This window comes from Eptatretus burgeri, chromosome 17 (assembly GCF_056783735.1).
Source record: "Eptatretus burgeri isolate ZD-2024b chromosome 17, Ebu_testis_v1, whole genome shotgun sequence".
NCBI lineage: Eukaryota > Metazoa > Chordata > Myxini > Myxiniformes > Myxinidae > Eptatretus > Eptatretus burgeri.
The window spans coordinates 17,640,077-17,654,870 of NC_140977.1; the positions used below are offsets into that span (position 1 = coordinate 17,640,077).

General features: G+C 38.9%; 1 protein-coding gene across 1 annotated transcript in view; it reads left to right on the forward strand.

The window, feature by feature from the left end:
- Positions 1-995: 995 nt before the first annotated feature.
- The window catches only part of LOC147009438 (uncharacterized), a 41,565-nt gene continuing 27,766 nt past the window's right edge, over positions 996-14,794 (forward strand). The window contains exons 1-3 of the mRNA XM_085862084.1: positions 996-1,073; positions 4,095-4,236; positions 6,121-6,259. Of these exons, the coding sequence (XP_085718210.1) occupies positions 1,012-1,073; positions 4,095-4,236; positions 6,121-6,259 (343 nt within the window). The 5' untranslated portion in view covers positions 996-1,011. The remainder of the gene's footprint in view (positions 1,074-4,094; positions 4,237-6,120; positions 6,260-14,794) is intronic.

A 14,794-nucleotide genomic window follows, 5' to 3' on the forward strand; every position in this document is an offset into this window, starting at 1 on the left:
CTGTCTGTACAATCGCTGATGATTCGCCAACAAGCAATGAAAGTGGTCCAGCTGCTGAGGGGGTTTGTTGCATTGGGATTTTCAAGTGTGTACTATTTGTGAACGTCATTACAGTTGTGGAAGAAACTTTGGGAAAGGTTTGAAACAGCAGAGGGCTTACCTTGGGTAGCCTTTCATGGTTGTTTTATTCAGTTTCTTCAGCTTTAAAAGCATGGAAGGTGCCGATTTATTTATATAATCAGAGCTGCCTGGGTTTAATTGATTAGGTGAGAGCTGATTGGCTATTCCCTCCATTCACAGGTGAGAGATGTGGTGGAGGGGGGGGGTCTTTCTATATATATGTATATGCATGCACATAGTCATTACTTGATTGGTCACAAACTGAATGCTTGTTGTTGTCGTCCAGGTTGCTCTCTGATTGGTGTTGGTCCCTCCAAACTAATTCTTTTCCTTGTATATTCTTTATTGTAGAACGTTTTTTGATGTATCCTCTCAACAAAATGCAGATACGTACGACATACGACATAAGTCGTAATTACGCAGGGTCACTACACGTTACAGCCCTAATCAGCAGGGGGGGGGGGCACTGCATCAACTGCAGCAGTCGTGCTCCCAGCAATGATGCAAACCAGTATCCACGGACTGCACACAAAATGAATGAATGTCTGACTCCACTGCACCCATGACCCAATAACACCGAAACACAAGGCAACACTCCACAACCTTCGGTGGTGCTTAACCGAATGCCATGCTTGAATCACAATCATCTCTCCAGGTCTTCAAGACACCTGGAGGAAGGTGTATCTTCCAGCTTGGCATGTCGTACCTTCTTTTTTCCCCTCCTCGTTTTTTTTTATTCAGGTTTGAATATTTTTGTGTGGAATCCTTTTAAGTTGGAAGTAATGCTCTGATAATACATGGTAGTGGGGATGAGAGTGATTCGAGAGAAGTAACGTGTAATGTTGGAGAGAATTATAAAACAGGGAAGAGAAGAAGAAGAGTCGTGTGTTGATGAAGCGTGGATCCGTGTTCCCGGGACACGAACAGGGAAAGAAACATTCTCCAAGCGAGTTGTGAGTGGATCGAAGTGTTGTGAAGATTTCTGTTTGTTTTTTGTTTTTTTTAAACATCCTCGTGAGTAGCACTATGACTACCTGTTAACAGGTTCAGCTGTTTTTCATATCCAGCTCAAGGGTCCAATTTTCCTTTTCAGATCTACTGAAATCTATATAACATGTTCCTCTAAATTTACGGTCAGACCTTGAATAACGCGTCTAATTGGTTCGTGAGGAGAGATAGTTATACACGATAGCGCTAAAAACGGTCATTATAACTGTCGACCAACGTAATAGTTTACCAATCAACGACATCGAGGGTTTAAAGAGCTATCCCATAATGCTGTGCGTGCCGCCATGTTGAGCTAACCAATATGGCGCATGCGCACTGAATCACGGCTACAGAATCCACTCCATTGTAAAAATGGAAAAAAAAAACATTAAAAAAAATGGGAAAACATGGATGAAATTTCAAAACAAGCTCAAATGAGCTAAGATCCTCGTCCTCTTAATGATGACGTCATTGTGATGTATCGGCTTTGCGATAAATTATCTGTACCAATGCCCGGCTTGATTCTCGCAAACAAAATTCAAACAGCTTGCCTAGTTTCGGAGATAATGGTATAGGCGATTTCCATTAGCGGTGATATTATGATGTCAACTTTTTTTCTCAGAAGAATTTCCAAAATCGGAGATGGTTACTGCCTGCGTGTGGGCTTTCTGCATATACATGGCAAGTTTCACGAAGATCCGATGAAAACTCTGGGTTGTGAAACAAAAAGTCAAAAAATAGGAATGACGTCATGAAAATTGATATGACGTCATAGTGATGTATCATATGTGTGGTAATTCATCTGTGCTAATGCCCTGCTCGATTCTCGCAAACAGAATTCAAAAAGCTTGCCTAGTTTCGGAGATAATTTTTTAGGCGATTCCCATTGGTGTAGATATTTTGACGTCATAACTTTTTTCTAGTAGGAATTTTCAAAATCGGAGATGGTTACTGTCTGCGCAGGGTATTTTTTACATATATATGCCAAGTTTCAGGAAGTTTCGATGAAAACTGTAGGCTGTGAAACAAAAAAGTCCACAAGAAGAAGATGAAGAACAACAACGTGAGTAAGACTGAGAGATCCTCGACGAGGATCTAAAAAAACAACCAAAAAAGGTCTGAATGACATCACAAGACACACCACAATCCTCTTATGGATTACCATAACAACATCTTTTGACATTTTTGCTTCATCCAAAAGGACCGTCTGGCATCCCCTTCCCATGCCAACTGCTTTCTCAACAATCCGTTTGAGGAGGATCAGTCACTGAAACTGCTGAGTCTCACTATCAGCCATGATCTTTCTTGGGCAACCCCCACTTTTAAATATTGGCCTCAAAGCCAGCCGCTGACTGGCCATACTCTGTCATCTAAATCCCTTCCTTGGCACACCTGAACTCGTATCCACCAACAAGGCCTTGATGGAGCACTGCTGTCCCTTCTGAGCTAGCCCCCTTGCCTCACATCTTTCTCAACTTGACGCCGTGGAAACCAAGGCCTTCAATATTATCGGTATCTGCCAGAATGAAGCAGCGTCTGTGGACCTTTCGATTTTGCCGTCACAGACAGGTCGGTGGTCTCTGGCTTCTACCTCTTCCGTTTTGGTCTTGCACCCTCCTTCCTCAACATACTTTGTTCCCCCAGGTTTCTGTAGGGTGTACATGGTATACCATCAACACCCCTTCTGCTTAAACTTACAAAATCCAGAATCACTGCCCACCTCCTCTCATTCGTTCCTCTTTAGTTCGCTCCTGTGGAACCAACTTCCACATTCTCCTCAATGTCATCCTTCCCTCCACCATCTGAGATCATCTCCCATCCAAAATTATGATATATGCCACCTGCCTATTACCACCACCTATTACCACCTGCCTGCCTATCGCAAAGCCAATCTCCTTCTAAATTTCCACATTTTCCTTCCTGAGAGTTTGCTTATTTACCCATCTTGTCAACCCCCTGCATCTTTCCCGACTTCTCATTTACCTGCATACCTTGTTTGTTCGTCTCCTTCTATATTGTCCCTCAGTCCTGCTCTTAATGTTTCCTTCTCCTCTCTATCTGATAATTCTGTTATTATGTTCTGTCCCGGTCCTTTCTGTGCTCTCTCTTTCACGAGCCTTGACTGTCCCCCCCCCCCCCAAAAAAAAGAAGGAATACATGTTTTTGGAATTCTATGACAGAGTTGCTGGTGGTTTTGTGTGCAGCCTTTGGCTGCTGGGTGCATCATTATTTTTTCTGGTGGCATGGCTGTGACGCTGATGCAAGGCCCCTCTGTTAGCAGTACACCGGTACACATTTCGCATACTTCGGAAGGATGACGGTCTGAGACAACCCCACCTGGTGTTAATTCATCGCCCGACAGTGGCTCAAACTCAAGACCCTACGATCTTAAACCAGCCACCCCAACCGTTAAACCAACAGCAGGCGTAGGGAGTTGCTGATTAGGAAGACGAATCAAGTACAGTGGGTGCAGCACACCCCCAGAAGGAATTTCGTAACTTGCATACAAGTGTTAGTAAGGGTTGGGTCTGGCAGAGTCTTCAGTGGAGTGGTGAAATGGAATAAGAACTGACTTGGGGAAAAGGAAGAAAATGGTTGTTAGTAGGAGGATGTCAGACTGAAGACCTCACAGACCACAAGTGCTCGAAGCGCGATTTGCAATTTATCGCAGTGGCGCCCACAAACGAGAAAATGCTTGTATATTCAATAGACCATTATGCAGAGGTGTGTGAGTGGTGTTTGGGAATGTGTGAGGAAGGTGTTGGAATCTGAGTTTTTGTGTTTGAACTTGAACTTCATTGCGAATGTATGTCAGCAGTGTCTGTGGGCAAATGTCCTGGAGAAAATTATAGGGATGGCTCGGTTGCTGTGCGGATACTGTCACCAAAACAGCTTTACTTGTGAGGTGTCCTTTTGTGTGAAGAGGCCTTGCCCCCTTCTCTATTTGTGATCTGTTCCCCTCCCCCCCCCCCCCCATAATTCCACAGGGAGCTCAAGGTCCATCACAACCCCCTTCTGGTGAAACTGCCAAAATCAAGAAACACTATTCAACTTCATTCTCTCATTCCTCTTTATTCCCGCCTTCGGAACAAACTCACATACTCTCTTCAATCCCACTCTTCCCTCCAGGTCTTCAAAACATCTGCTCACCACCATCTCATATCTTCCCCCATCAAAAACCATGATCTTTTCTCCCCCCGCTAATCCACACCAAACCTACCTCCTTCAAATTCCGTGTTTTCCTTCCTGAAAGTCCCTGTTGTGTCCATCTTGTATTCCCCATGTTCCCTGCCCCATCCCTCTCCCTTCCACAGATCTCCCATTGTCTCTGTTCCCCATTATTTTGTGCCTCCCTCTCCCGCCCCTCTTGTCTCCTGCCTTGTTATATGTTCATGTGTATTCACTCATACATGAGCCTCGAGTTGGAATACGAAAAAAAAGAAGAAGAAACAGTGACCTGCCACAAGGGCAGGGATAGTTAACATTTCTGGTCACCTGGTTAGCTGTGCACTCATTTCAGCGATGATGCTGTTCCACAGTTAAAATTCCTTCAGTACATGTTTGAAGACATCACTTTCCTGTGAAAGCTCACACCATCTATCTTTGATCTCAATAACCTGCAAATCAGATGCAATGCCAACTCACCACCTCTACTTCGTGCCGTAGCTTAGCATCTTCTCCAGTTCTCCAAATACCTATTTTGTCATCCACTGTAGTCTCATGCGGCCGAGTTGATCAAGCCAACGTCGATGTGTTCATTCCACCGTTGGCACTTGGTCACTCTGAGGATGGTCATAATGCAATGATTATGGAAAGATTTTAGGAGCCTCACATGTTCTGCTTTGATGGTCCATGGCTCAGCACCATTTAAAGCAGAAGCGTTAAAACCAGCAACACGATCCACAGCCCGCTTGGTTGCTACGGACGGATTGTATTTATGAAAAATTGGCTTTTTCAGGCATCCAAAGGGTCTTACAGCTTTAGCAATGTGGCGGAACACTACCTTTCACAGTTCACCACCATTTGTGATGTTGCTTCCAAGGTATGTGAAATCCTCAACTATTTATATTGATCTGCCTTCCAGCTGTACTTGCGTGACATCGTCACCTTCTGTATGTATATTGTACTGCAACGAACCCTTGGTTACTCAGGTGTATGGAGAAAGTATTGAGATTTGAGTATACAGTACAGGCAAATGTTAAAACCCCACAATGCTGCCCATTTGTCTGTTGCTGAACATTTTGAATTTTTGTGATTTGATGATTCTTCGTTCTCTTTCCTGTGCAAATATGCTCATTGAATTAACAAAGAAACTCAACTCTCCCTCAATGTTGAAACTATCCGTTGCATACAAATGGTCTTCCTTTTAAATATTTAATACTGGTGACCCAGTACTACTTGCCAATGTGATGAACTTCAAATGAATTCCCATGGACATGTTCCATGTGAATGTTGTGGTTCCATCATATTTTCTTAAAAGTTGGTTCCTTATTTATTGTCTGAAAGTTAGTTATGTGGGAAAACTGTCTCCATATCGGCAATATGTGCTGCATGGATAACATCTGAGCATAAATACTCCTTCATACACATCCCCTGTGCTTGTGCGTAATGTCTTCTCATCATTGAATGTCTTCATTGTAAAGTTTCTGAACAGGCTCAGATTTTATATCAACATCTAAACTTTTGTATCTTTATATATGGCCAAATCAAAATTCACATCAACATGGAATAAAATTACAGTGTTGTGTTAAGAACCTGCTACATGTACAATTAATTGTTGGGGATGTCAAAGGGTGTGTGTATGTGTGTGGTGATTGTTTGAGGTGCTGTAACTGATTTGGGCAAAGGATAAGGTTGCACATACAGAGGTAGTTCACATGTAGGTACTGTGTGGGGAGAAGTTACTAAGGGTGTAGCAAACATCATGAAGAGTGGTGTGTTTATTGCCTCTTTAAAGGTTCGCCCACCATGTATGCTCAAGTTGGTTGTTGGAAGGATTCCTGTCGTGTGCAGGCTGAATCGGAACAGCTGACTGTGCTCGGGTGTGAAATGAAGGTTGAGGAGCTGGAAGAATCTTCTGAGATTCTGGAGATAAAAATAGAGGATGTGAACTCGTTTGGACTGGAAGAGCAGCAAAGCGACCAGCTGAATGGTGAGTTGTATGATCTTCATCACTTCTGATGGAGTCTGTGATTGTCTGACACTGAGTTTTTAATGTTTTTTTGTGCACATAATAGAGTCTTCTGGAAGACCGAGAACAAAATGGAAAGGGGGAAACAACAGCAGAGTAGAAATGAGAGTGAGATGAAGGGTAGAGGAGAGGGATACATGGGGGGTAAACAAGCTGCACACAAGTTGAATGAAATGAATGAAGAAGTGAAAAGTGGGGATTAACTAGAAAAGTAACAAATCAACCAATTAAGATCATGGTTGGACGAGGAATGATTTGAGATGTTGGTGAACAGCTGTCTTGAAGATGTGTAGGGAAGAATGACATTGAAGAGAATGTGGAAGATATTTCCTTAAAAAAAAAACAGAGGAATGAAAGGGTGGAGGTGAGCAGTGATTTTGGATTTTGGGAGGTTCACCAGAAGAGGGTTGCTGGTGAATGGGTTCCTTGCAGAAACCTGGGGTGTGGAGACAAAGCATGGAAAGAGCAGACCAGAAAGGAGGCAGGACAATAATGAGACACCAACATCCATCCAGTGGGACCATACTCTGTGCAGAGCGTTGGTGCTGCCGAATCAGTCTCCTGGGCTATTGGGCACAATCCTGGATGGGTCGCCACTCCGACACAGGATACCAGCAAGCTGGTACTCATTTTGCTGACCTCAGAAGGATGACAGGCTGAGTCAACCCCACCTGATATTAATTCAACAGCCAATAGGATTTGAACTCAGGGTCCTAGGATCCCAAACCCACCATTCTAGCCATTTAAGCCAACACCAGACATACACTATCCTGTCTGGAATGTGACCATGATGTTCCCATTGACTCAGCATGGTTGAGGGAAATTCCAATTTCCTTGAGGTCTTCATTTTCATGGTGTCAAGGCAAGTGATATGTGAGGCAGGGGTGCCAGCCCATAGGGAAGAGCAGTACTCCATCAAGCTGCTGATGAATGTCTTGTTGCTGGATAGCATTTCAGGTGTGCTTAGGAAGGACCTTGCACAATGGAGTTTGCCCACTGGCTTTAGAGGCCAACTCCGCTTATTTGGGTTCCTTCTGATGACTCCAATGCAGTATTTTGTCTTCCATTTGATTATGTTTGTACCATATCCTGATGCTGTGTGGACAGTGCTTCCTCACTGATGGACCCCTGGTAGCTTGTATCTTTTGCTGTGTTAGCCTGGGGAGTAACTGCTGAAATCTAATCGATCTCTATGGGTTCTTTCTGATATCTTTGATCTTTTTTTTCCTTTCAAGTCACTTCTTTCTACTTTTTCACGTTTCTCTTTATTAGCCTCCGTTGGACTTAGTCCGAAACGGGGCTTATAGATTTGATCTCGATTTTCGTGTGTGTGTGTGTGTGTGTGTGTGTGTGTGTGTGTGTGTGTGTGTGTGTGTGTGTGTGTGTGTGTCACATGTATGGACCGATTTTATTCATACTTTGCACAAAGACAACACCTGATGGCTTACATATGCATGTCTTTTAAAAAAAAATAATTTTGACATCAGATCCAAGATGGCCAACTGGTGGCAATTTTAGTTGTAAAATACTCGAAGTTGAACACGTCCTCAACCATTTTGAAGACCTGCGTTTACCGATCTTGTTCAAACTCGGCGCACAGATAATGAATGATGGCTTGCATATGCACGCCATGTTTTTAGAGATCAGATCCAAAATAGCTGACTGGTGGCCATTTGGTTTCTTAATTATGTCCCCAACCATTTCTCTGATATGCATCATCCAATTTTGGTCAAATTTGGCACAAGCACAGTACACAATGGCATATACTTGTATCTAACCTTATTTTGCGATCTGATCAAAGATGGCTGACTGGTAGAATGGCGGCCATTTCAGTTGTACATAAATATGGGCTAGCCCTTTTAATTCCATACAGAAAATCTACTAAAACAACAGTGGCTTTGACATTTTATGTCTTTTTTTTTACTTGTTCATTCTAATTCTTGCTTTTTCTTTTCTTTTTTCTCTTTTACTCTGTATTTCTCTATTTCTTTATCTATCTGTCCAAGGAGAAGCGAATGATTGCAGAAATGTTTCTGCAAGGCTCACTTGGCTGTGCCTGGATGGGTTTTTGAGGGTATTGGAGTGGCGACTGAAACCCGAATCCTCTCCAGGTTCCTCGTGATGACTACATCTTTGCTCTTTGCTTATTCAGGTTCCTTTTGATGACTCCATTGCAGTGTATGGTCTTCCATTTGATCAGCAATGTGGTTTCCCCTAGAACGATCATGGCTGATAGTGAGACCCAAACGTTTTAGTGATTGAACTTCTTCATGGAGGTTGTTAAGAAGGCAAATGGGAGTGTTTGCCAAGTGGTCCTTTCAGACAGAGTGAGAGTGTGAGATTTGTCATAATTGAAAGACATATTCCAAGTGTTTGAGCAGCTTGTGATTCTATCAAGGTCTGAAGAGAGTGAAGAGCCTGCTGCCTGTCTCTGAAGAATGAGGGATATCACGGCAGAAGGTGGAGTCATCACCGAAAAGATAAAGAGGATTATCCAGAGAGTCATAGAGATTGTTGATGAAGAATTGGACTTCATCAGCACACTGCCTTGAGGCAATCAAGCCTTGACAAAGGGAGAAGATCAAATGATTCCGTTGAGAAGAATGTGTTTGTTATGAGAGCAGAGGAAGCCAATAAGCCATGTGTACAGGTGGCTTTGGTTGCCATATACAGTTTGGAGAGCAAGGAGGAGTGCCAGACTGAATAGAAAGCTCAAGATACATCTTGAAAGATGGCCCTGATCTCATGTATGACATTTTGGGCCTTCATCCATTGTTGGGATAGCAGAAGCAGCATGTTCTTAATAGAGTGACCAGGTCTGAATCTTAACTTTTAAACGAGTTGCTGTGTATTTTAAGCTGTGGTTCCATTCTCCAGTGCGAGAAAATTCCCCTCGTGAGGTCAACTGTGCACTGAAACAGCTGTGTTGTGAAATTCGTAAAACCATAGCATCCTTGTGGAATATTCACATTTGCACAATTATTTGCATTTGCGCATTCGCATTCGTTTTGGGGGATAATTGTTCTCCTGCGGTCTCATGTCGCCTGCTTGTGAATACAAGTCCATTACAATTCACATACATTAAAAGCCAGTTGATGTCTCTCACCTGTTATTGGAGGAAACGAGCAATTGGCTCTCATCTCGTATATCATCCCCAGCTGTGACGAGGAGGAGATCGGTAGTCAACACTCGCTCCTTCTGGTCAAAGACGGCTGAATAACTTGCCTGTCAACTTTCACGCATTTGTCGTGAGACTCACACTTTTTCAACTCAGGTCAGGTTCTCACATCCAACTCATGAAATCTCACGCTTTAAATTTTTTTTAGAAACGATTTCTTTTTCAGTCATTAGATGGATGCCAAGTCAAAACAGCTGAGTTTCCAAGCAATTAAAAACATTGTCACTGTTCCATACAGTTCAGCACATGCCATTTCATTGTCGTTCTTGTGAGCAAGCATGGGTGAAAGTGTCTCTGAATCTGATGGTCTTTCAACATCAAAACAACCAAAGATTATGAAGCATCATGGTTCCATGACGTATGACACTAAGATCAATTCAAAATGGACAAAGAGATATCCATGTTTCGTATTTGATTCGGCAAATAAGCTTGACTTCCTATGCACAGTTTGCAGTTGATCAATCAATCAGCTGCAAACACCATGACTGCTTGATGTTGAAAGACACATAAAAACAAATGCACACAAGGACTTTGAAAAGATCAAGTTTTCATCAAGATCCCTACTTGCAGCATTTGCAAGTCAAAATACCATCGGCGAAAAGGTATTATATACGTGTACATATAGAATTAGAACTAAAAAATGTTGTCAGGCGATACGAGTTTGAAGTTGAATTGTGTGTTAGCTACATGACCGAGGAGCAGTTTTATAATTCGTTGAAATGTTACAAAACACATCCATTAATTATAATCTATACCAAGATAGTTTTCATTATTTTATGAGAGAGTTAATCCACTGCTATAAATTAATCTATTTCACTGTGATTCAATATTTATATTCCATTTTATTGTCTTGACAAGCAGTTGAAAAGTAAATGGTTGCTTTGTTATATTAATACCAATTAAATGCATTGATATTAAATTGTATAAATTGTAATTAAATATTCTCAGTCCTTCAAGCTGGTTTGACTTGACAGGTATTGAATAAAGCACCTAAAACGCTGCACAAAATAAGGCCTTTGCTGTTTCAAGGTCTACCCAAGTTCTTCCATTGCTTCAGGCATTTTGAAGTGACACAAGTGCGAAAACCCCAACCCTACAAGCTCACATCAGTAGGGTGAGTACACTGATTCTGGCTCACTTTTCCCCATGTAAATGAATGGGGGATTTTCAGCGATTCATATTTTTTCCCTAAAAAATAAACCCCCTTTTTAGCCCAAGGTATATTTATTTGTCTCCCCTTTTAGCCTAGGGGCACTCTATTCAAATAACCAATGCAATAAGATAAAGATTTGTTCAAGTAGCAAAGTAGAAATGTGATTTGTTAAAGGTGATTCTGAAGAAATATCTGAAACATGTAAGCGAGGGACACTCTTTTTCAAATAACCAATGCATATTGTTTAGCTCACTCATTGAACCTATAAACATTTGTTCATTCTCAAATTCCTTCAATAGTTTCATTTTCTTTGCACAATAATCCCCATCTAAAATATTTAAAAATAAAACATTTGAATCTTTATATTTTTCAAGATACCCCTTTTGTGTCATTATGAAATGATAAACTTCTCTCATTGATCTCATCTGACCACCTCCTGAGTTGCATATCATTTTGACATTAGAGTAAATTATTTTTGCATTGTTCAATTGATAACCATCAAAGTTTTCAGTCCATTCAAGGATATTTATTATTTTCTTTACATCCTCTAACTTATTGGTTTTTCAATTGATTCGCTTATTTGTTTTATTTACCTTTGTTTTAGTTATTTTTTCAATCAGACTTATTTGATATTTTTCACATTCATTGTGTTTTCCATTTATATACCAAGACTGAGATTTTCTCCACTCTTTAGTTTGATTAATACTTAGTTCGACCATTTATATATTGTGAAAAATGCGGCGGTAGCCCTTAAAAACCCTAACCCATCTTCCCATCGTTAAAACTTGTGTCCATATGGAATACAATCTATTCTATTCACTCTATCATACAATATCCATATGGAACACAATCTATTCTATATACTCTATGATTAAATATTCACCCTCTCATACAATATCCATATGGAACACAATCTATTCCATTATCTAAAATAAATCTCTTATCATCAAAGGCTCCTAATGCCTTTTTATTTACTTCTTCACTATATATGTTATGTTTATAACTTCTTATTGTATTCATTTTCCTATATTCTTCTTTCTTATTCATCAAACAATTATAATAAGTTCTAAAGGTTATTGATTTCTTTATTACATCTTTCTTTATTCCCTTTAACCTTTTATCAATCTGATCACCATACTCATAAGCATATGCCTTTGCTCTCAATCCAATAAACTCACTCATTACTTTTCCACCCAACTCATCCTTAAACTTACCAATAACCTTTTCATTCTTTTTTGAAAATAACTCTCTCTTCTTACTAAAATTACTTGTGTCATACACTCCAATATTTTTCTTCATATCTTTATAAACATCATCAGTTTTTATATCTAGAATAAAACTATCAGTGTCCATGTACAACAATGAAACATTTTCACCATACTCTTTCTTTAAGTCATTATACAAATAATTATACATCAATATCTTTGATAAATCAAGAACTACTGTTCCAATATAAATTGGTTTATCGATGACAATACTTTCCTTTTTCATATTAATCGCAGAAAAGTTCTCTGAAAAAACCTCTTCTCTCTCAAAACTTGGTTTATTTATCAATCTGGAAGCTTCTTTCCAAGATGTTGCGAATCTAATGTTTTGTCTGTTTCTAACATTTTCCATCGTCTTTCCAAATACAGCATTATTCATTAATTTATAAAAGTCCCCTTCAAATTTTACTTTTGTATTTGCTCTCATATCTGTATTGATATCTGTAATGAGTACCAGTGTACTGGGCCGGTGTATACCCTGGTTAAAATAGGTGTACCAGATCCCTGTGTCGTAAGTGGCGACCAGGGTTGTGTCAGGAAGGGCATCCGGTGTAAAACATGTGCCAAATCACTATGCGGATCATATGGATGATCCGCTGTGGCGACCCCTAACGGGAGCAGCCGAAAGAAGAAGAAGAGATCTGTATTGAATTTAATATACTTTTCCATCCAAGGACTTTGTTTAAATTTTAATACTCTATGAATTTTAGCGACTCTCAACCCAGCAGATACATATTGTCTCAAGTTCCTTTGATGCAAAACATATCCCTCTTTATCATAGAATATTGTTAATAACTTTTCTGTTGATTTACCTTTAATATTAAAACTTTTATGATAATCACTTAACCATTCTTTCTTTGGGGTTTCTTTCTCACATGCAAAAGGAAGGTCTTTATGCTTCTTATGAAGATCACTCGGGTACCTCAAATCAACTTCAAAATAATAACCTTCTTCTTCCTCATTTAGTTCCTCTTGAGAAGAAATAACAATATTCATCAAAGCCTTTTCATAATCCTTTTCTTCCACCCACTCTAATTTACCATAAGGCAGAGATTGAGACATTGCCCATCCATACAAATTATTAGCATCATAATACATCAAATAATTACTATCTTTTTCACTCTCATAATTTGGAAGATATTTATTATTTGCTTTAGCATATCTTTTTGAACATAGTTGTGATATTCCACCTCTCTTAGACTTCTCAATCATCAAAAGCATATCTACATCACTGATTAAATCTATATTTTGTTTTGTCATTTTCAACATTGCACTCCAAGCTAAACCAGGAGCTGTGAAATAGTGGGCAGGATCTAATCCATAACAATTTTTATGATGACAGAGTGATCTAAAAGCTTCAAACACATCAGCTCACAATAAAACATCTGTTTTTCGATAAAAATCATGATATTCTCCAAGATTCGTTATCTTAAATATTTTCCAAATTTCTTGTGCGTGTTTATATTCCTTATCACTTATCTCTTCTTCATAAAGGTTATTATAGAAACTTTCTTTTGAAGGAAGTTGTGTTTCTTTAAATCTCATAAATGAATCCATATAATCATAAGGATAAATTCCCTTACTTGTAAGAATTTTCTCTTCACTTTGAATTTCATTCCTTGTTTGAATTTCCTCTCTTGTTCAAAGTCCCTCTTTAATCAGAATTTCATCTATAATCAGAATTTCTTCTGATTTCATTCATTGTTCGAATTTTCTTTATAATTAGAATTTCATCTTCAGTAAGAATTTCTTCATGAATTTCCTCATTAATTAGAATTTCCTCTTTACTTTGAATTCTCTCTTTAATCTGAATTTCCTCTTTAGTTAGAATTTCCTCTTTTGGAAAGATTGAATTAAGATTTGGAAAAGAGCCCGTGGAGCTGAGATTTGATGCCAGGTTGGCTCGTGGTGTTCCCATAAACTTGTAAGAATCTAGAAACCTAATACGAGTTTAAGGTTTTGTGAATATCATTTTTGTAAATAAAATATACTTTTGACTTGTGTTTGTTATGGCAGAAATATTCCCTGGTGTTTTTGAAAGTTCATTGAAAATAGATGTGTATCATAGTTGGCGCTGTTGTGAAGAAAGACTGGAATAAAAGAAGGTAATTTATAATTAAGATTACAACAGGAATGAGCGGGACCTCTATATTTACCAGTAAGATGACAATGATCCCTAACTTTAGACTCCTCAATTTCCTCCTCACAAATATGACAGATATTGTTCTTTCTAAATTCTAATTTTTCTTCTTCAGTTAATTCCATCGGTTCATTTGTTTCTTTCATTAATTTAGTTAGTCTTATACAATCCTTTTCTAATCGTTTTACAAACTCTTGTGAAGCTTTTTTCCACTATAATGTTCAAGTTTATTATACTTTTCTCCAACAGATGATTTGATATAATAACAAAAACCACAAGGAATATGTTTTTGATATTTATTTGTATATGATTCTTTTGGATTAGGAGAAGCAGTATTTATCTTTTTAAGGATACATTCAAAATCAGCGTATATCACAAATGGGTGCATGATAGATTTATTATAATCTTCAAAAGAAATCTTTTCACCAGGTTTAGGCATTGTAATTACAGCTGATTTATGATTACTACAATATTTTCAATGTTGTTCTAATCATTCTTTTGTATGAAATGAATTAAGACATTGCTTACAAGGATATATTTTGTTTGCTGTTCTGAATACCTGAGAAGAGATTAATCTTGATAAATTATATTGATGTATGTGTAATGTGAATTCTTTCCAACACTAAAATATAAAATATCAATGTGTGTTTCTTCATTTTTATAGTTGTTTGAAATTTTTAATATTTGAACTTTGTTTGTATCCGTTAATCCATATACATTAATAGAAAGATTATTCTTTTTCTCAAATTTAGGAATATCT